General features: G+C 39.3%; 4 protein-coding genes and 1 non-coding gene across 6 annotated transcripts; 1 reads left to right on the top strand and 4 right to left on the bottom strand.

The window, feature by feature from the left end:
- Positions 1-94: 94 nt before the first annotated feature.
- On the bottom strand, positions 95-5,184 carry LOC106435132 (two pore calcium channel protein 1-like). The gene is made up of 23 exons (XM_013875985.3): positions 4,833-5,184; positions 4,351-4,494; positions 4,142-4,249; positions 3,808-3,903; positions 3,562-3,692; positions 3,429-3,489; positions 3,183-3,349; positions 3,001-3,106; positions 2,846-2,923; positions 2,688-2,749; positions 2,504-2,576; positions 2,355-2,420; positions 2,131-2,274; positions 1,986-2,043; positions 1,778-1,885; positions 1,627-1,690; positions 1,377-1,545; positions 1,228-1,292; positions 1,057-1,147; positions 849-935; positions 687-758; positions 561-598; positions 95-450 (listed from the first exon to the last, which is right to left on the bottom strand). Exons 1-23 carry the CDS (start codon positions 4,959-4,961, stop codon positions 351-353), a joined length of 2,217 nt encoding a protein of 738 aa, XP_013731439.1. The 5' UTR covers positions 4,962-5,184; the 3' UTR covers positions 95-350.
- Positions 5,185-5,473: 289 nt separating this feature from the next.
- On the bottom strand, positions 5,474-11,748 carry LOC106435131 (callose synthase 12). Its single transcript, XM_013875983.3, has 5 exons — positions 9,744-11,748; positions 7,571-9,584; positions 6,000-7,462; positions 5,850-5,909; positions 5,474-5,748 (listed from the first exon to the last, which is right to left on the bottom strand). Exons 1-4 carry the CDS (start codon positions 11,609-11,611, stop codon positions 5,903-5,905), a joined length of 5,352 nt encoding a protein of 1,783 aa, XP_013731437.2. The 5' UTR covers positions 11,612-11,748; the 3' UTR covers positions 5,474-5,748; positions 5,850-5,902.
- Positions 8,408-8,483, bottom strand: LOC125593737. Its single transcript, XR_007329631.1, has one exon. It is a non-coding gene; the product is annotated as a small nucleolar RNA J33 (small nucleolar RNA).
- A 3,142-nt stretch (positions 11,749-14,890) lies between the features above and the next one.
- LOC106435137 (CASP-like protein 1C1) lies at positions 14,891-16,282 on the bottom strand. The gene is made up of 3 exons (XM_013875986.3): positions 16,016-16,282; positions 15,822-15,924; positions 14,891-15,302 (listed from the first exon to the last, which is right to left on the bottom strand). Exons 1-3 carry the CDS (start codon positions 16,171-16,173, stop codon positions 15,069-15,071), a joined length of 495 nt encoding a protein of 164 aa, XP_013731440.1. The 5' UTR covers positions 16,174-16,282; the 3' UTR covers positions 14,891-15,068.
- A 3,430-nt stretch (positions 16,283-19,712) lies between these two features.
- LOC106435142 (thioredoxin M2, chloroplastic) lies at positions 19,713-21,281 on the top strand. 2 transcript variants are annotated; one of them, XM_013875992.3, is made up of 2 exons: positions 19,713-20,045; positions 20,801-21,281. In XM_013875992.3, the coding sequence occupies exons 1-2, from the start codon at positions 19,814-19,816 to the stop codon at positions 21,115-21,117; spliced, it is 549 nt and encodes a 182-aa protein (XP_013731446.1). In that variant the 5' UTR covers positions 19,713-19,813; the 3' UTR covers positions 21,118-21,281. The 2 variants fall into 2 exon arrangements, with proteins under 2 accessions (XP_013731446.1, XP_013731445.1); XM_013875991.3 differs by having other exon boundaries at positions 19,732-20,045; positions 20,798-21,281.
- The last annotated feature ends 375 nt before the right edge of the window (positions 21,282-21,656 follow it).

Genomic DNA, 21,656 nt, shown 5'->3' with positions numbered 1-21,656 from the left:
AACAGTCAAGGATACATGGAAGCAAAATGTTATCCTTCTATAGTAGCAGTGTACAGCTTTCCCAGGTTATAGTTCTTTTGGATTTACCAATAAATACCAGTTAAATAAAATAAAATCGAAGTCAATAAAAGTTTACAAAAGGGTCAAAGGAAATCGATAGTCATCATCATAGTCATTATTACAGACACAAACCCCATATAAACACAAAGGTTACATTTTAAAATCTTCAACAAACAAACAAAATGCAAGTTTAACTTCTAGATTCTCTTTGACTCTCTCTACATAGAATCAAGAACGCTTCCAAAAACAAAATATTAAAAGAGAACAAAAAAAACTTTTTAACGGGCTTTTTATGTATCAGTAGCAGTAGTAGAACACTCTGGTTTGCTGAGTTCATCACCCAACATGTGATGAAGAAGTGTGTCAACTCTTTGACTCCTAGACTTCGACCTTTTAAACCATTTCACAACAACAAACATGCAAAAAAAACGTCAGATTTTTCTAAGTCTCTGCTGTTAAATTAATAAAACAAAAACAAGATTTGGTATCTCTCTGCTTACCCTGCAGATCGACGCCTGTTTCTTCTTTCTTGAGAATCCTGCAACAACAAGGAGATCACAAGAATCAAAGGTCTACACCTTTATCCATATAACTCTAGGACAAACCGAAGAAGAAAATTAACTAACCTGTCCTTCACATTTCTCCTCTTCCTCAAGATCCAGCTCAGTAAAGAAGGCCTCCAAGACAAAGGCAACAATCTGAAACGTAGAATCATGCATAATTAGTCAAAGACTAGTTGGTTTCTCTTACAACAATCACGACCAGTTTGGTGTGTCAGTGAATCTCACCAAATTCAACAGAAGCAAAACAGTGATAATGTAGAAACTGACGAAATACGTAATGCTCCACCACGTCCCGGTCAAATCTTTATAGCTCTAAAGAAAACACCATTAAAGAGTAGCTTAAAGAATAAGCACCATAAGAACTATCAATGCTTCTTGTTGGCAAAACTATTACGAGTCTAAAAGAATTGGGACTAAGAGATTGAAAATTTACCTCCATCCAGACTTGCCAGTTACCCATCACTAGCAGATTGAAGAGTGTGACCATTCCATTGGGATAGTCATTGAAGTTGAACAGTAGATAGCTGAGTTTCTCTAGTCAAGAAACCAATCATATACACAAAAACAGATGTACCAAGTAAAGAGTGCATAAAAAAAAGGATACTCTTCCTCAGCCATCTCAGTTTTGAAGAGTTGTTTGTTCCCAGCGTTCACAAGCCCACCAAAGACCTATCAACAAAACGAAACGAATAAAGTTTTATTTCTCAAAGACAGGGAAACACACATGAAAGGGGCTGTTCAGTGGTAGCCTACCTGTACACCAATAGAGCAGTAGATACACAGCACGCAGAAGATGGTACCCAAATAAGGCATCAAACTCGGAATAAGAGTGATGAATGTCGCAATAAACGCTCGGTATCTCTGGACGTGCATAAGAAGCCTTATCAGTCTCAACATTCTTGCAAGGAGAAGGTATCGGATCCTATCAGTGACAAGCAGAGAAACCAGTGTCAGGATTTTGAAAACCATTGTAACAATCATGTCATAGTTATTTATTCCTCACCATTCTCCGTTTGAGAAGAAAGTGTTCTCGTCTGGAGTTATGAAGGTAGCTGTTTCACCAATAACTGCAAATGCAAAGATTATCAATTATAGTAATCAATCACTCTCAATTGACAGTAAATAAAATAAAATGCTGCTTCAAAAGGTTTTACCTATGACCCATGTGACTATAAAATCAAACCGGTTTTGACCATCCCTCCAGTAATTCTCGAATCCATATGAATAGATCTTCAGAGCCATCTCCAACACATATATCCAACCTGTATGAAAAACATCAAAAGAAAATAAAAATAATTAATTAATGAAAAAGGATTGATAACAAGTGGAGAGCTGGAGAGAAGGTAATATTCAAGTTCTTACCAAAGACAAACTCTGCAACCTGCCAGGGCTTCTGAGCTGAGCTTTCTTCAATATCAAGCTGCATACAAAAAAAACATATTATGGCTTGTGAAAAAACTTAGAAACTACATGTCAAGGAGATGCACGTTATGGGAACAAGACATACCGTGGTTTCAACAACGACAGCAATGAAGTTGAGAACGAGGATGAAAGAAATAGCGTATCCGAATCTTGGGCTTCGAACAAAGGCTCTCAGTTGTTGTGATAAGGCAGAATGGTAGATTTGCGGGAAGTTTTCAAAGAGAGATGGCTGCAGTTAAAACAAAGAGAGGATGGTTAGTGTTAAGCATATGGTGGAGGTGCTAAGTAATAATGTATAGGTAGACTTACAACTTCCTCCTTTTGGAATCTTAGAGCAATGGCTTGGCAGAGGTCAGCAAACTCATCCTTGTTGATCTGCTCAGCAGGAAACAAAAAGGAAAATGTTATGAATGAAAATTTTAATGTGACTAGTAATATTTAAGATTATATATATGTACCTTAAAGTCACGAGTATCATCAAGCTCATCAAATATCAATCCGAATTCTTCTTTTGATATCTTTGGCAACGTCCTGAATATTAGCACAAAGGAATGCATATAATATCTCTAAAGTTGAAAAAAAATATGAAAAGAAAGAGACTATGAAAAAGCATATAAATGACAAAAGATCATAGAAAAATACCTGTAATTAGTCAGCTGTTCAAAGAGCTTAATGCATTGCTCCTTATCAATCTGCCCAGTTTTCTGTTAAATATAGAACACATATGCTCAGCTATGAGGTAAGGAGCATCCCTATATGTATGTAGGAGAGATTAAATCATTGTGCATGGATGAACTTACGTCTTTGTCTATAAGAGCAAACGCTTTCTCCAGCATTCTTCTCTTCATTTGATCCATTCCAGATACTTGCTTTGCGAGCTATTAGAAAAAAAAAAACATATAAGATATAAACCAGTAAATTCGTTTTTAATTTTTGAGATGAGAACAATACAAACCTGTTCTTTGAAACTGTCGTAAACAACGGCAAGAATCAAGTTCGTGACGAAGTAGACGCCAATCAGCACGTAGAGCACGAAGAACAACGAAGACCAGCGAGAAGACCTATACAAAAACAGAACAAATCAGTCGCCGATGCAACTCAATACAAGTAAAATGGACTTGTTCGCCATATACTTACTTGTAAGCACGAATCCAGACATCAGGATTGTTGGATGTCGTGAACAAAATAAACATCTGGTAAAGAGTTGCACCGTAAGAAGTGAAGACCGTGAGTCCTTGCTGTGTGTCCTCAAACATAACAAAGGCAATCCAACTGGCAAAGAGAAGGAACAACATCCATAGAGCCTGCGGAGATATTCAAAGAAGTCAAGCATTGAATGACAATCAATACGAGTTCATTACTTTGATTGGGAAGACCACTGACCAAGATATTCAAATATGTGCCAAGCATTCCAGACAAAAGGACGAGGCTGTCTCGAAGTTCCCTGTAAAAATATTTAAATAAACATTATAGTAGAGAAGAGTTGATAGTAGAGAAGCATAAATCTATTTAGTACCTTATGCTGAGGATGAATATGATGACTCTCACATAAGGGGCGATTCTAAAAGGGAGAAAATCGAAAGCCACTGGAGACAAGTACAGAATGTCAACCAGCACATCAACTATCAAAACTACAACGCAAGCAACCTGGAATCAAGAAGAAGAAGAAGACAGTTATTGTCTTAAAAAGAGGAAATCAATAGCTTGGATTGGACCAAATTTTGAACAAATAGAAGAAGCAAGAGACAGTGAGGAGGCTTACCTTCACTAGGTTAAGGCGACTTGTCCAAAAGATCCTGGACCCTTCATAGGAGATTGGGAAAAAAGTATGTACAAGTAGTATAACCAGTGTAACTACCTATATGGGAGAAGTGCAAAATATAAGAATTTCAACCAATCACAACAATGGAAGATAAGACGAGAGTATGGTAATAATAACAGCTACTTAAACGAGTATCTATCAACTAGTCTTCACAAAAGTATATAATACATCTCAAGTCTTTGAACTTTCAAGTTGATTCATATGTATCTCGTGTGTTCATTTTCACTAAAATCTATGTATCTAGAGCGAAAATGAAAGGGAAACAAGTACTTGCCTCAAAGATAATGGATTCTGCATTGGTCAAGTAAGGTAACTCCCCTAGGTAATAGTAATCTCTGTCTTTGCAAGACGGCGTAGGCTTATTTTCACACCACAATGGTTGCTATAAAAGACAGGCAAGAAAGACTGTTACACTTTTTAATTTTCTTAATTGTGTTTTTTTTTTTTTTTTTTTTTTTGCAAAGGTTGGTAACAAGTGCTGACCTCAAAGAAGTTAATCAAAATGAGAGCGAAGTAGTTGAGTGACCAGATGAGATCTAATCGTGTGTAGAAGAAGTAGTACTTTGCAGACTCTCCGAAGCTGGACTGGTCAAGTATTTGCTCTGGTAGACCAATACCATCTTCAGCCTACATACATACACACGTACCAGATTCAATCAACAGAACCAAAAGGTTCCTAAAATGACAAAGAAATAAAAATTCCAGTTCACAATTTCGACCGAACAATTGTAGTCTGGTAATGATTATATGGAGAAAATTTGAGGTGGAAACAAAAAAAAATCATTTTCTTATGAATAGAGAAGGTAATTAAATTATTCATAATAAACGATTTGACTTTTCAGACATAAACCAACACACACAAAGACAGAATCTCCCTCATGGAGTTATGCATCATGTCAGAGTTCTGATAAAGATTAGAAGAAGAAGACGAATATAATTAGGGAGTTAAGAGATAGATGGAGAACCAGATCAACGAGAGCAGCAGCTTTCTGAAACGTGGTACCATGTGTGATGGCTTCTGATCTACGAACGATCCGATCCGTGCCACCACCACCACCACCACGACTCTCTCTACCAATCAAAGGATCTTCCATTTTTTTTTGTTCCTTTCGTTTCTCTCTCCGACAGGCGAAACCAAACACAAACTGGATTGAAATGGAAGCAAAGACCACGGACCTAGTAATAATATGTCTTTTCTCTTGAGTTATATTATTGACTACGAATTTAATTTAGTGCTAAAGAGATCAGAAGACGATGAAGATGATTGTGATGGCCCAGAAGTAGCTGGATTATTTAAATGAATTAAAATTTTCGAATTTTTCCCGTTAGATCAGTCACAAATGATATAGATCTTGCCGACAAACACGATGTCTCCTTCACACGTAGCTTTTAAATGCTCTAAAGCTTTCTCAATTTGTATTTTTGTGTTTTTTTTTCCAGCGAAGTAGAATGGTCAAAACCGAGAGAGTGGTGTTGTGGTCCAAATAAAACTGATTAAAGAATAAAAGACAATACTGAAAACAAACAGAAGAAACAGATACATAGAAAAGTGGACAATGGATAAGCATCTGAAAACTGGTTTAAGACCAACGAAGAAGATGTGAAATATGAATGCAAATGACATTAGAAAATCAAAAGATTAAACATATACTAAAAAATGCTCTAAAGCTCTACAATGAGAGAAAGAGATCAAATCTTGCACAAAAGCCTACTTCACAAAATGCTGTAACGTTTCAGACAATAACCACATAAGGAACCAGAATCAGAGTCGTCCCCACTTCCACACACTCTAACAAAGTACTGACAAATGTGTATATATATGTCTCCCCCACTAAAAGATTATCTAACTTCCGGATTCCTCAACCAAAGCTCTCCAAAAACCTGCTTTAAGAAGAAGACAAAACAAAACATGGATGTATATGACTTCTTCTTCACACAAGAAGCAATAACTTATAAAACTTCCATGTCTTGAGAAAACTAACCTCCAACTGATCACATCGCCGCAAAACCAACGACTTTTAAGTTACCATATACCTTAAGACCTAAACAAGTTATAAAAGCTTTGCATTGGTGTTGTTGTAATTTAAGATTCCAAACAAACATAAACAGAACACAAGTTATAAAAGCTTTACCTTCTTTTTTCAACTTCGACATCGCCTTTAGATTTCTTCCCAGTGACAATCTGCATGATACGAAGCCCTCTGCTAAAAGCTTCATTGAATAAGATCCTCGTTTGCATCGACTGAAACCCAGGCATCCACGACATGAACGCTACGGGGACCATGATGACTATCCCGAACAGTATGTCATATAACCGAGCAAGGGAGATAACCGCGTTCCAGATAAGCCCGATCTTCTGCAGCGCAGGCCTCAAAGCCTGTGCGATCAGCAAGATTCCCCAGCCGGTTGGGACGAACGCAAGAAGACTCGTGAAGATATCCACGAAGCTGAAATGCGTGAACTCCAGGAGAGCAACAATCACCAGTGTACCAAACACGATCAGGAGGAATTGAACGAGCCTGTACCGTATGTGGTTTCTCGCTGAGTACTTGTCACGGGCGTATTGGATTACCAGGAAGAACACAAACACTGCGAAGATGTATATCCATGAGAGTAAGTAGACGAGAATGCTGGTTGATCCGTTTGCGATTTTGAGCTGGTATACAATCCCGTACTGGAAGAAGAAAAACCGAAGGTCCAAGATTATCTCCATGATTCTTCCTGGTAGACCGGTGGTTCTCAGGTGGTCCTGTTCCTCATACCACCATATCTCCCAGCTCTGTTCGGACTTCGTTGAGATTCTGCCTTGATACCAGATCCAGTTCATGAAGCCTTCGAAGTCGTAGACCGTCTTAAGCCAGTCGAAACCTGACGGGTTGAACACAAAAGGGGCTAGTATCCATGAAATCACGAGGAACCAGCTGGTGAGAGTCATGGCTATATAGATCAATGAGTCTTTGGCGATGGGACTGTGCGTAGCGTAGACTATGAGGATCAGCCCAAGCTCGATGGCCTTCACAAAGTGACTGCGCGCGTATAGACGGTAGTTTTCAGTGAAACTCTTGTGCTCGACAACAAATCCACGTCCAGTGGCTCTGTACTTTGCTCCACCGTGGAGAATGGTTCGGCCAAAATAGTGAGCTCTGGTCCCCATTGAGAATGTGTAGAAGACAGAAGAAAGCTGAATCTGCATCCGAATGAAGTTCCATATCGCGAGAAGGAAACCCTCCTCGAGAGACCATTCCACAATCATTGGCAGAGCTGTGAAGAGACCAAGCTGAATGATGAACTGCTGGTTCAATATCACAGCAAGCGCTGCGTTGGTGTCTGTGCTGTCTGCTAGAGCGGACTTCTCAACACCGCTCAGAGCAAGATAAACCCGGCCCCAGAGGAAAGCGTAGACAGTGAGAATGACCATCATCGTGTTGAAGAAAAACCCCACCGTTGTGTAGAAAAATGATAACATTCTGAAGAAATCGAGCCTATGACCCAACCTGTACACATCTCGGCTAAGAACCTGCTCTCCATTCCCACTGGCTACCTTAGCCTCAAACATTGATATTTGATTCAATCCAACATCTCGACCCTTCCCAACCTGAATACATATGCACACACAAAAAGGTTATAACAAAAAAGTGGAATTATAGTATTGTTGTCGATGTATAAATTAGTTAGAATATCCAAACGATGAACATTTCCCTACCTGAATATACTCGTGGTGGGTGACGTTACCGCCCCGCAATGTGCAATTAAACCCGGCGAAGATGTCCTCACTGATATTTATAACTCTAGAAGCTTTGCTGATGCCACCTCGACTCAAGAACCAGAATCTGTCAAATACATCAGGGTGACCATAATGCATTCTGACCTTCAGCGGGTTGGCTAGAACACGCTGACCAAGAGTGACGAAACTTGTCTCCTGAGCAGACATGAACCAAGCCAGAGACGAGACAGAACCCGTGAAGATGTGCTCTCTGACACCAAGAATAGTTGGTTTTCTGATCCCATGATAATGCCTAAACTCCTGGAGCAAATTTCTCATCTTGAGAGCCTCCTCAAAATAATTATCCTGGTTCATATCTATGGTCTGAACAGCATCACCACGGGTAAAGATCATTGCATGATTCTGGTTCTCTGGCTTTCCCTCACCCAGCTTCACCGGACCAGGTAGCTTCACACGGAATATCTCCACTTCCCTCTCCAACGTGTGATCGTATTTCACCAGAACGGAGTAATACTCAGTCTCTCCCCTGCCCGCATGTACCTCATCCACATATGCAATACGAAGGGCTTCGTTTTGCTTCATAAGATACAGAATTTCCTCTGCCTGAGGCTCTTTCTTCGCTTTTTGAGACCCATAGATTTGGCACGCCACGACATATGTGAATTTCATCAATGCAGTCCCATGCTCATGGCCTTTATACAGCATGCTCACAGAGCTAGTTGCTCTGCTTAGAGAAGATCGGTCATTTACATCGTCAACACCATCCAATCGATTTCCCTGCGAACTCCTCATTGAACCAAGCTCCTGAGCATCCTCCCGAATGTCCATTTCAGACGCAGAGTCGAGAAAAGCAAGCATCTTAAGAGCCCTGTAATAGTACATCATTCCTCGAACTGTACGTGCCAAAGTCTGACCTCTGTAGGAAGCCCAAAGCCTGAGCTCTCTCAGCTTGGTTGTCCACAACTCAACATCTGTCTTTATACCTTCCCTACGCATCCGTTCCTTAAAATTTTTCCATTCGTCGGCATAAATCGTCTGCAGGTAATACAAGGTTGAAATCCCATCCTCAGTCTCATTTCGGAGCTGTTCTTTACTGTATACAACTTCCTCGCTGTAGTATGGAGTCATAACACTGAACGCCAACATTTTCTCCACCTGAGGTGCATGAGGCAAGTTCATGAAGAGCGAATTGCTGAAGAAGGCAATCCGCCGTCTCGCCTCTAGATTCACAGGGACGCTGTGCATAGAGTCCCTAGAAGTGAGAATTGTGTGTAACCGCCTAACCTGCCGGAAGAAGTCTTCATTGCTTGCATCGGGAAGCCTAACAGCATTCTGAAACAGTAACTTTGAGGCTGGATCATGAGGAGTTAACCCCTCGGTAGATAGCTGTTCAGTCGTCTTCTTTTCTATGAAGAACTGTCGTGTTGCAATCTCATAAATAGACTGCAGACCATTCACCACTCGCCCAACATCCACTTTCTCATCATTCAACAGCCCAACCAACTTCTGTAGCGTCTCATAAATCTTTGGCAATAGGTCCACTTTGAAGGTCTTGGTGAACTGCTCACCCTGAATAGACACCTCAATCATCTGAAAGAAAATTGTAATAATTTTATGTTCTTCGGTGTCAATTTTGATGATTGAGAGCAACAGATGTTTGATGCTTTCATATGCCTCAACCACAGCACACCGCCTGTACTCGTTCTTGCATATCTTGTGCCACAGCCATTTATCAGGTGCGTCAACCAGCTCTTTCGCCTGGCTCAGTGCAAGCAAAAGCTCGTTGCACAACAGGAAACACGGCCAGCGGATAACTGTCACATTCCAGGAATTTTTTGGCAGCTCCAGTAGCTCTACTTCTCGATCAGAGACTATATCCTCTTCTCTGAAAGCTAAGATTATCTCATTCCAGATCAGCGCAAACTTGTTAGCCTCAACCTGATTAGACTCGAGTTTCTTAAATGGCCGCCCAAGTCCATACCTCAGCTTCAATCTGCATAAAGTACACAAACTCAAGGTTATTACAATGTTGAAAAGCCGAGTTAAGAGAATCTGCTTTAACAAAACTAAAATTCCATAACTTGTACCGTAAAGACAAACTCTGTACAGTAAATTATAAAGGAATATCAGTAACATGCTTCAATAGACTTACCTATGAATGGCGTCCTTAAGCTTGTTACCAAATCCTCTAGCATTCAGGAGTTGTTCCTCAGGCATTAGGTTGAACTGAATAGCGCTAGCAAAGAACTGAAACCTCAGCCTAAGCTGTCCCATGTCCCTGATCTCCCCCAGATGATCAAACAGCCCAACAACAGCACCAACAATCGAAGAATAGATCGCGTACCAAATTTGGATATCCATCAGGTATATCAACACCACTGGCAGCCACAATAACAAGACAGAAAACCTATTGCTCTTGCCAAAGAACTGATGCCACTCATAATCCACCTCCTTCAAATTCCATAGCAGCTTCGAGGGTTTAATCATTGGCTTAACCTGAAGGAAGTAGCTGAACGTGAACTTCGTTGCTAGGACAAAGATCCAGAAAGTCGAGTACTTGATGTTGTCCACCAACCCCTCTCTCAAACCTCGACCCACAAAGCTTTTACCCTGGAACCACCAAGTCAAAGCAAAGAATATCTTCCAATTGGTCTCTTCCAGAAAGTTCCTTATCCACGGGACTATAAACAGAGCCAAAGCCAGGATCTCAGGGACCAAGAAAGCCACCACAGCGTAAAGGAACTGATAGATCTTGTCATTCGCGGCTCTGGACCACTGCCTGTCTTGCTTCCTCTGCTTCCAGATGTTCGTGTAGAGAACAATAAAAGCAATTATCCAAACCGTAGCAGCTACAACCTTCATCAACATTCTGAAAAACAGCCGCTTGGTCTCTCTAGAAATAAGCGGCCGTTGCGAGGCAGCGTCCAGCACAGCCTGCAGTAATCTCATCCCACTCCACGTCAAGAACACAGTCAAAAGCCTCACCCGAACATCCCTCGACTTCAACGCATTCCAGAGCTGACTCCTCACCGACCCTCCACCCGGCTTCTCCTCCCAAGCGACTATAATAGCAGCTTGAAGAAACAAAGCAAGCATCACCCAAAGCCTATCAAAGCTCCTGTAGAGGTAAAAGAACGTCCTCCTCTCCACAAAACCTGTCTTCCCAACGCCTCTCCCTCTACTACTCTTGAAGAAACTGCTCCCCAAATCAATCGGCCATTTCAATTTACTAAAACACCTATCCGTCCAAAAGTATTCATTAATATCATCATAGTTCCTCCACTTACAATGCGGCTCCGTCCCGTTCTTGCTCTCGTTAATCTCAGCTTTGATCGTCTCGTAAATAGGTTTAACGACGCCGTTTAGGAAACTATTCTCCCCCGTGATTCTAGGAGAGTACGGCTGCCCCGTGCTCTCGTCGAGGCAATCCTCGAGGATCTTGTTAAGCTCCGAGGCCATATTGTGGAAGATGTAACAGACACACTCCGGCATAAACCTAAGATTCGCCGCCTCCCCCCACACGAGGAGGTAGAGGCCGACGTAGAGAAGCTCCCGCCTCGAATCGGGGTTCCGATCCGAGATCCAGATGTTCGACTTCCTCCCGAGGTACGAGCACCAGCTCGAGTAGTTACCGAGGAGCTTGCGGCGGAAACGGCGGACGACGGCGGGATCGAGGGAATCGATGTTATCCGGCGGCGGCGTGAGGCGCATCTGGGCGTTGGCGAGGTGGAGGACGAGGTGCTCGCGCTGGTTGCGGACGTTGTCCTTCTGGAAGCCGAAGAAGAGGGCGAGCCAGTCGAGGAGGTCGTAGTGGGGGCGCCATTGGACGTAGGTGGGGCGGCGGAGGTCTCCGACGGTTTTGAGGGCGGCGGCGGCGGCGCGGACCTCGGGGTAGCGGAGGGAGGGGTGGTCGGCGAGGAGGTTGTTGACGGGGATGATGTTGTAGGGCTCGTCGTCGATTGCGCCCGCCGCCGGGGGCCGTCCGGGTTGAGAGGGGACGGTGCGGTGGCGGAGGCTCATAGTAGCATGTGTGGTGGATCTTTGGGGGATTGTGATGAGGAAGACTGATTCAAACGATTGGGAGAGAGATATTGAAGCGTTGCGATTTGTTTTTCTCTTTTATTTAGCTGTGAGAGACTGCGACAATGACAGACGGAGACGATTTGGGCTCTCCTTTCCGCGTTTTTGTTTCTCTTTTTTTTTTTTAATTTAATTTAAATTATTTGAAGATCCATTACCATAAAGAAAAAACTAATGACAATGGTCATATAAAGTTCTTATATGATTTGGTGCATTAAGATTTTATTAAGACAATTTTTTTTTCGGTGAAAACCAAATTGGGAAATAGATTCTTCTTTTTTTCCTTATTTTGAATGATTTTACTTGGTAAATACTAGATTTTTTGAAGATACATTTCTAAATGCTTAGGAAGTTTCTTTGTTTCTTCAACCTCTCTCGTTTCCTTATCATGTAAGTAAAAGAGGAAAAGAAAGTCGGCATAAAAAAACGTTGAAGTATTGAAATCTGGAACCATTTTGTTACTTTCTAAAATCAATTTCATTTTTTCGTCAAAAAAAAAATCAATTTCATTTTCTTGTTGGTCATAAATTTTGTACGGTCCAACCGCTTAAGCTATCCACGTCCGTTTACTCGGCTCATAGGCTTCATTCAATGAGTTATTTCTTTTCAAATCCAAATAATTGTTTAATAACAATGCAATCACTATATTATTTTTGTCCGTGTTTTAGTCTTATTCAAATGATATCACAAATAATTTTATGGTAAGTCGTCTATATTTTCACTACTCCATCTTACACACTTTTAATGTTGAAATTTTAAATATATACGTGACAAAAAAAAATAAATGCACTTTGATAACATAAATAATCAAATCAAAATTTTAAAATATTTCTATCGGGATATTACGTATTTTTATTTATAAAGTTTAAGGGTTAGGTAAAAATGTTAAGAATGGTTATATATTAATTTTTCATAACAAGTACATCCCTTGTTTTTTAACACTATTTAAATTTGGTTTGAGGGTTTGTGCATATACGTTTCTTGTTCTTATAATTATATCTATATTAATAATGTCAAGACGCTAGTACATAATTAATTAATAAGTACCGTTTTGTCCATATTTTTTTTTTTTAATCCAAGATTTCGAAAATGTTGAGTTTGTATTAACGACGAAAAAAATTTCAAAATATCGAGAATGGTAAGTATCAACTCTCTTTTTTTTTTGTCATATAAAATTTTGCAGTCACCGAATGATTCATGACACTGACAGTGATCCATACAAACGCCAAACTTTTAAAAACATTCGCAAATGCTAATTTTATATACTCTATACTTTTTTAAAAATTCACAACTCTATACTTATTTAATTTGAGATGTTTTGACTTTTGACTAAGGATGATATCATTGGAAGAAAAGACAATCCACGATTTGTTCAAGATTAGCAATATCATTATTGTTATTAATACAAGTGGGTTGAAAACTTGAAAGAAACAAAAATAAAAAACATCATGGCCCAATGGTAAGGACGGGCTCCTTCCTGCACCCAGATTGCGAGTTCGAACCCTGCTGGAAGGAATTACCTCATGATGTTTCTGGACACCCCACACGGATATGAGTCCATGCTTTAGGGTCCATTTGCATACCCAGAAAGAGGGTCTATCCGTGGACTGCACCTCCCCTTGGAGATTAGTCTGGGCCCTTCCATAGACCCGGAATACCCCCAGGTTAAACAAAAAAAAAAAAAAAAAAACAAGTAGAGCGATTTATTTCAAGAAAATTTAACAGCTAAAGCTCGCTGAACGGCGAGTGAGACCGCTTTGGACGCTAAAACAAGACTTTACAAAGTCATGTTTGCTGCTTTTCGAAACACACATGGGACCCCTCCATGCTCTCCCCCTGTTTCCTTCTCCTTTTCTAATAACTTCTTTTAACATTTTATAATATTTTTCATCAAAAGGATAGAATGTAAATTGTTAATGTGATGGTAACAGCTCAGAGAAACAATAATATAACATATTAATTGTTTTTATTTACTACTATTTTCTTTTTTTGAAATGTATTTATTGTTATTAGTATGAATATTTTCTGCCAAATTCTAATATCAGGAGTGTTCAGCAGCATTCGAGACTAGATTCACCAGCATTCGAGATATTTTTTGGTTCAGTTTATCTTAATGCTCTTATGGGACTATTATAAGTTATTTTGTATAGTTTAAAAATGGGCATGTGGGATTATAATCCATTAGATGGAATCTTCCTTTTGTTCTGACTTCTGACGCAACAAATGGTCGCATGTGCTTCACCGAAGCATTAGAAAAATATACATATACCCTCTCAATGATGTGGAGCAAATTTAACATTAAATTTGCCGATCATGGAAATAATAATGTTTTTGGCTTTTTCGTATTAACAAAAAGGCTCACAATTTTCTTTATCTTTTACACATGCCACATGTGCATTCACTACAAGCCTGTTCAAATGTAACGTTGAATTTGACGATGATGAAATCTGAAAATGATAATGTTATTTTCGCTACTACAAACCGGTTCGCGATACCAATACAGAAGCAAAACTTCCATCCCAGTGATCCCACGTAAACATGTCCATATCTGCCGGTTTATGTGTATTTGGTGCTCAACAATTCAACATAATACTTTCTGAAATTAGTATTATATATTTTTCTTGCCGAAAGATTATAATATCCCAATTCAGTTTTTGTCTTTACAGACAATCAAAAGATATAATCTAATCATTTGAGAACACGAACTTTGAAGGTAATTATATATTTGAAATATCAGCTCGAATATCACGGTTTATGGCACATGAAGTTACTAGATTTTGTGAAACTAAATCTGACAGTTTTGTAATTACGCATATTTTAACAGTTTAGTTGGTTACACAAACTAGTAAAGTCGGCATAACATGACATTCAAATCCAGCCTGACATTTTTGCAACGTTAAAACAAAACATGTTTTGTAACATCGATTGTTTTTACGATGCAAAAGATTAACGGAGGTGAAGACGAAACTTGCCCATGCTCAGTGTTTTTTCATAAATGGTGTTTTGTTACACTGAGAGAAATGACTAGCTAACACGTGCAATTACGTTCTGATCAAATACTCATTTCCATAGCTAGGGGAAGATGTCTCTATATCCATTTCGTTAGCTGAAGTTATTGCACATGTTTAGGTTTGTTTCACAAATTTGTTGATACGATAATAAAATACGAATCAAATGATTGATAGATGTACATATGAAGCATTGATATATATTTTTTCATGAGTAAGAGTTTACGAGAGTTGGTTCAGTCTATAATGTTAATTAGTCCATAAAAATGAAATACTATGACAATCTCGACACATAAAACAGAAAACATATAAATACAATACACAAACGACGTATAATATAGATATTGAAACGTATATTAACTGATACTGAGTGGGAAAAGAAGTTAGATTCAAGATTTCTGGAGAAGAAAAGGATCGACGACGGAGTGAAGAGAGTATAAGAGTAACAAGACGTAGAGGACGAGTGCGACGAAGCCGGCAATGAGAGCTCCGGTGACCTGATCGCAAAACTTTGGAACTTGGCCGCAAATTGGAAGCCAACCTGCGTTTGCGTTTCCTTTCTTTCCCACTTGCGCCACCGCTAAGGCCGCTGATATGCTTGACGTTAGTAGCATTGTCATCAACTCCAATACATTCACCAAAACGGTCAAAAGTTAATGTGACAATTCGTATGTATGTTGATATAGTCGTCACCTAAAACAACCTATAATAAAAGCGTGTGACTAAGACACATTACATTCAAGTTTATTTGTTTTAACCTTTTTTTTTTTGAAAGTGCATGTTTTAACTTTCCATTCAAAGATTAATTTACTAGAACATCTCCATTAAAGAGTTCTTAGAAAGTATCTCAACGATAAATGATAATAAGAGGAAATATGAGAATTTCGTGAAAAAACTCTCATGCAAAATATAATATTGTGATTTTTGTTCTTCTAAAAAACAATTGTTTATTTGAACTATAATAATCAACATTTTATTATTTTTCAGCATTTCACCAATAAAAATGCTTTTATTCCTCTGAACACATCAAACTACTAGATATCAACAATAATATTACCTTTAGAAAAAACTATGCTTAGAGATAGAATGCAAATGAATTAATGAACGAAGAGAAGTACTAAAAACAATAAACCAATTATTACCAAATCCAAGACGACGACGAACTTCCACAGTAAACTCTCCTTAGGAAGAAACAGAACTAGAAAGCTGTAAACACTCACGACAGCGTTTGCGATCACAAAATACCTACAAAACATGTTATACCCAATTACTAGCTAAAAATATTCACATAACTTATGAGATGAACATAATTGATTTTTGTTTGCATTTAACATACTTAAAGGCGGCCATATCGGTGTACTTAGCTTCAAGAGAGACGGCAAAGAAGGAAGCTCTCTCGCGGCTAGTGACCATAACTATCAAAGCAGCGAGAGCCGCCCCAAAGGCCGCTAACCGCAGCACAAGCGCACCTATTCTCTTTGTCAACTTCGCCATAGATCGATCAATAACAATCTAGTTTATTTTAATTTTATATGGAACAGAGAAAAATGAAAACACAAAAATATAGCTCATGAAGGGAAGAACACAAACACATGAGTTCATGAAATAAATGTATTGGTAAATAAACAAGATATATATTAGCTGAGTGAAATGTGTTGTTAGTTGAGCTTTTCAACTATATTCACCGTCATCGTCCGATTTTCAGCACACGACTACGTACTTTTCCTTGCTCTCTTTATGACACGTGTAGCCATAAAAGTGAATGTATATAGTTTAATTATCTTGTAGAAAGACCTAACGTGCAATCTTAGTTTTTTTTTTTTTTCCAAATTGTTTTTATTGATAGATGGGCCAAGCCCAGGGCCCAAACAGCACGAGATTTAAACAAAAGCCCACGATACTACGGGCCACAAAACATAAACACACAATGGGCCAAAGCTCAAGTAATACAAGACTGCCACACGGTCCAAACAACTAGAAACCGGGCTGTTCGCCCTAGGCGCACCGCAAGGAGACGCCACTACCGCCGGAGCTCCGAACCTGCAGAGCCTCCGCACGTACACAAACGTTCATCGCCGTACTGTCTTCACGACGGAGGGTTCATCAGATAACCGAGATCGCCTCCGACTTTGGACCACCAGAAACGCTGGACAGTCGAGCCGAGAACCGCACAAACTTCATCTAAAAACTTCATCGCCGTCGCCGGAGAGCTTAAACTGATATCTCATCCTCGGCGACCCACGAATCCCTCACAGATTACAAGAACCAACCGCCTCTACAAACCTCGATCTAATCGCCACACCCAAAACAAAGGGTCTCACACCGGTATCAAGGAGCTATGTGAGCCTCCTCTCACCGTAATCCAAAAGCCGGCGAAGAGAGTTAAAGTAACCTCACCTTCCCGGAAGCAAGAGTGGCGACGGTGGATCTCTGAAAGCCTCCACCCCCCCACAAGAGAACCGACGTCAACGGAGCTAAAGAAGCCTCCATCGCCCGGAAATAAAATCACCAGAACGCGCATCAACAGCCCCGTCACCTCCGAGCTCCACCATACGGACGCTTATAGTGTCTCCGGCCATAGACGACTTATCGCCAGAGACCAAGACGCAGAAGCACACGCCAAATCGAGAAACGGCCAGAGATGACACACGACGAAACCAACCAGTTCTACAAACGCGCCGGTGTGGATACACCACCCCGCACCTACTGAGTTTTGGACAGCGAGAACTCCCTACGACGAGACGCCAAGCACAGGGAGAGACCACGCGCTGCCGCACCACTCCGTCAGGACAACGAAAGACTGAAAAGCGGATAGACGAACAGATCCTGAGCAGAGGAGCCTCCTGTCCAGGTCACGCGCCGCGAAACGCCGGGATTCGCCGGGGATCTAAAAAGTGAAAGACGACCCATAAAGCCGACCCAAACCTCCTACCTCCGCTGCACCTACCTCGCCGTGTCACCAGAAGTTCAAACCAGCCACTGATTTCAGCCTAGGAACCTACGCCGGCGAAGCTCGAACCTCCAGGGACACCTGCATATCGGAGGGAGACGGACGAGGAGGTTTTCTCTATTTTCTTCAATTCTTTTTTTAACAAACATTATTTTCTTCAATTTTTATGTATTGTTTGTCAACAAACACGCATAAGGCCATGATTATAGCTAAAACTGTTTTTGGGTTTCTTATATTTTTTTTTGTTTTCTCTGATTAAAAAAAAATTAAAAAGGGAATCAATCACGGGTCGCCACAGTACAGGAAACAGACCAAAGTCGATATTTTTTTCGCGACTTTTGTTACCGATTTTAATGGTTTTGTGAGGCCCTCAACATTACTTTTTTTAAGAAATCCCCTTAAGATCCGCGATATTTATGCTCTAATGTTTCTATTTTCTTAGGAAACTCATTATATTAGATTCTTAGTTAGTATTTTCTCTACAATATAATTTATATAGGGGTTAATATATATTAATTAGTTAAGGGACAACATATCAATTGATTTGATGCAAACAGGGCTGATTCAAACCCTATCTTAGAATTCAATGTGAAATATATATTTTATAGGGAAATACTAAACTAGTCTACATTTTGTGAGTAATGACATCACGGTACACAAATATCTTTTTTTCAGTGAGCCGTTGTCCTAACTTATGTGCTTTTGTCTAGTGGGCTGGTATTAACGTTGACATTTTATATATACATCGAATATATTTATATATTTCTTTTTTGTCCAAAGTAAATTGATAGTTACCACTTACCAGCAATAAAAATTGTCTACAAAAGTCGTTTCTTTTTTTCAAAGTAAAATAATTTTCCATATATCTAATATGAATCGGTTCCTCTCAACTATCGATCTAACATTGCTTTTAGTGGCAAAAGTCAGTGAAATACAGAACAAAAAAATGTAGTGGATGACCTATTTAAACTGTTTTCACATGAAAAAGATAGAGATAGAATGTTCCCCTACGTTTAGAAATGAAATTCAATTGGAGAAACTGATTTTAAATGTCTACCAACTACCAAGATTTAGCTGTCACGACGTGGACGAACGTACGCGAGGATACAAATATATACTCCCTCCGGATTTGAATATATGATGTTTTAGTTTTTCTTTCTTGTATACAAATGTATGATGTTCTACTTTTCATTAATGCATTTTGCTTTTAAAATAAAATGTAAAAAATATAAGTGGTTGAATTTTATTGGGATTCAAATAAATCTTTAAACTAACTAAAAGTAAAACCAAAAAGTATTTGATATAAGTAAGTATTTAATTTCTCTTAATATGTGTGCACAACCTTAAACATCATATATTCAAATCCGGAGGGAGTATATACGAAGATCATGCATATTGACACAAGAGATGTAGACTAGTTACATATATTTTTGCTGATTAAGAATGCCAATTGATAATTGAAGCAAAAAAAAAAAAAGTTAAGATGTGTTAAGACCACACCCTTACAAGCACGTTAGGCTGTTTAAGTCTACAAAGACTCAATGAGCAAACGAACCCCATGCTTTTTGCATGTAAATAATAGTCTGCTTGACATACATGTGGCATTTACTAACAAACACAATTGCAGATTCAAAAGTTTGAGCCTTGCACCACAAAACTTTAGGACTTGACCACAAAAGTTTCGAAATGGATGCCATTACATTCTTAATATATTTTTGATATCTAAAGAATCGTCTTAATAAGCTTTACAGGCTCTAAGGTAATAGGTTGTGTATATACATTATCACTGCCAAATACTAATAGAGCGGCAGCCTTATTGGATTAATCAGTAGAAAAGTTTACCACCAACACATTTACCATGTTTTTTTTATTTTCGCCAATGGGTTAACCATGTCTTTTATTGGATTAACGCATGCATAGATGGGCTTATGTTGGATACAAGGCCCATTAACATATTGTTTCTCCACAGACATACAGCTTTTTCTGATATATCTAAAAAAATCAATCTCAACCAATAAAAAGCTTCAAAATATATATTTTTTTTAATTTGCCTAACAATTATTCTTTTTATTATTTTCGAATAAACAAATCATTTCCGAATATTGTTTTTTAAAAGAAGCATTTATATATGTTTTTTCTTTTTATTATCTGGATATTATTCTTGCGCTTTCTCTTCTCTTAGCCATGGCTGCTGCTTTCATCTGTACCTCTCTCCCTCCCCTTTCTCTCCGTTCAGAGACCAAAGCCGCATCCTCCTCACTCTCATCTCGCCGTCTCTTCGCCGTGTCGCCGGAATCAGGAGGATTGAGAATCCGTCTTTCTCAGTCGCCGTCCTCGTTGACCTCGATCCAACCTAGGGCTCCTCGATTGCGAAGAGGCGTCGTCGTCTGCGAAGCTCAGGAAACCACTACTGACAGTATGTTAACATCTCTTTCCTTGTTCGATTTGGTTTCCGCTTTGTTGTTAGTTGTTTATGTTGAGGAGATGTGTGATGAACACGTTTCTTTAGAGAGCGAGAGAGAGAGAGAGAGAGAGCGCGCGTTTCCCTGCTGGAATTTAGGTTTTCTGTTGCGATGAACAAGTTCATGTCGTTTTGCGTGTTGAAATGTTGAAGAGAGTTGCGTTTTGGGGTCTCTCTTGTTTCAGTGGATATGTAGGGAGCAAGAGAAAATGTATACTCTCTTTTCGTAAATTTGTAAGTATAAAGATTATGTTGCCTATCTACTCAGCTATCTATTATAGAGTTCAATTTGCTCCAATGGTTCACTCTATAATAGAGTTACTCTGTTATAGAGTGAAATATAATGTAAGGTTGCTTTTTCACTTTATATTTGGAGTAAAAAACATCATTAGTCTATATTTCACTCTATAATAGAGTTACTCTATTTTATAGTGAAATATAGTGTAAATTTTTGTGTACCATTGGAGATGGTCTTAGTAAGTATAAGAAACCTATAAGATTATTTTGCCTACCTACTCAGCTTTGTGTGTGCTTTGTGTGGACTGGATGACACACATATTTAGGACAAGAAAGTGCTTTGTTATTTGTAATGGGGATGTTGTGCTTAGTTATTTACATTTCTAAGATATTAGGCAGTTTGAATCCTTTCCCATGATTCTGAATTGACAAGTTTTTTTTTTTTTTTTGTTAATTTGATGTTATCATAGTAGTTTCAATAGTGAACGACTCGACGTGGGATTCTCTGGTTCTCGAGGCGGACGGACCCGTGCTTGTCGACTTCTGGGCACCATGGTGTGGACCTTGCAAAATGATTGACCCGCTCGTTAATGAGCTAGCACAACAGTACACCGGGAAGGTCAAGTTCTACAAACTAAACACCGACGACTCTCCTTCAACCCCAAGCAAGTACAATGTTAGAAGCATCCCAACGATCATGATCTTTGTCGATGGCGAGAAGAAGGACGCAATCATAGGTGCAGTGCCCAAATCCACACTCACATCTAGCATTGACAAGTTCTTGCAATGAGATTGTGAGTCTGTATGATCTCTCTCTCTCCCTCTGTTCCGTAATCTCATTCTCTCTGTAACTGGCGCTTTCTTTATAGCTATCTGCTTCTTCTGCTCTATCTTTTCTTCACCACTGAACATATAGACATGGATAAATAATATGATCTCATGTTTTTATTATTATTTTCACCGTCAGCTTGCTCCGTTAAAGACATCAAAGGCTAGATTAATGGAACCGTGTGAAAATAAAGTAAACAATGATGTAATCCAGAGATCTGAAGAGTGTTCAGTTCTGTAACCTTTTTGATGAACACACGTTAAGGTTTGGTCACAAGCTCAAAAACTCTAGGCATTGAATATTGTATTCTGCGAGAGCTTGTTCTACGTAAAGGGACTAAATAATGAGAATTTAGAATTGGAAAAGCTCTTTATTGATCCACGAAGCGAAATATATTTTTACGTTTCTGAAGTCTCACCATGCTTCATGCGTATCCAGTTTATGGATAAGGATGTTATGTAGGACAAACTGAACGAAAGCCTAAAAGAATTGAATGTTCT

This window comes from Brassica napus, chromosome C9, assembly GCF_020379485.1.
Source record: "Brassica napus cultivar Da-Ae chromosome C9, Da-Ae, whole genome shotgun sequence".
NCBI classification, from domain to species: domain Eukaryota; kingdom Viridiplantae; phylum Streptophyta; class Magnoliopsida; order Brassicales; family Brassicaceae; genus Brassica; species Brassica napus.
The sequence above is the reverse complement of the archived record's forward strand: the minus strand, read 5'-3'. Positions and strand labels throughout refer to the sequence as shown.

What these genes read in the sequence shown, in the direction of transcription:
- LOC106435132 (XM_013875985.3), bottom strand. Translation starts at nt 4,961, where the DNA reads ATGGAAGATCCTTTGATTGGTAGAGAGAGTCGTGGTGGTGGTGGTGGT. An exon ending in CAGAATCCATTATCTTTGAG is followed by an intron (nt 3,904 to 4,141) that starts GCAAGTACTTGT and finishes TCTCCCATATAG; the next exon opens with GTAGTTACACTGGTTATACT. An exon ending in CTGTCGTTGTTGAAACCACG is followed by an intron (nt 2,044 to 2,130) that starts GTATGTCTTGTT and finishes TTTTGTATGCAG; the next exon opens with CTTGATATTGAAGAAAGCTC.
- LOC106435131 (XM_013875983.3), bottom strand. Translation starts at nt 11,611, where the DNA reads ATGAGCCTCCGCCACCGCACCGTCCCCTCTCAACCCGGACGGCCCCCG. An exon ending in CTTAAGGACGCCATTCATAG is followed by an intron (nt 9,585 to 9,743) that starts GTAAGTCTATTG and finishes TACTTTATGCAG; the next exon opens with ATTGAAGCTGAGGTATGGAC. An exon ending in CCCACCACGAGTATATTCAG is followed by an intron (nt 7,463 to 7,570) that starts GTAGGGAAATGT and finishes ATATGTATTCAG; the next exon opens with GTTGGGAAGGGTCGAGATGT.
- LOC106435137 (XM_013875986.3), bottom strand. Translation starts at nt 16,173, where the DNA reads ATGGCGAAGTTGACAAAGAGAATAGGTGCGCTTGTGCTGCGGTTAGCG. An exon ending in ACCGATATGGCCGCCTTTAA is followed by an intron (nt 15,925 to 16,015) that starts GTATGTTAAATG and finishes CATGTTTTGTAG; the next exon opens with GTATTTTGTGATCGCAAACG. An exon ending in TCGTCGTCGTCTTGGATTTG is followed by an intron (nt 15,303 to 15,821) that starts GTAATAATTGGT and finishes AATGTATTGGAG; the next exon opens with TTGATGACAATGCTACTAAC.
- LOC106435142 (XM_013875991.3), top strand. Translation starts at nt 19,814, where the DNA reads ATGGCTGCTGCTTTCATCTGTACCTCTCTCCCTCCCCTTTCTCTCCGT. An exon ending in TCAGGAAACCACTACTGACA is followed by an intron (nt 20,046 to 20,797) that starts GTATGTTAACAT and finishes ATGTTATCATAG; the next exon opens with TAGTTTCAATAGTGAACGAC.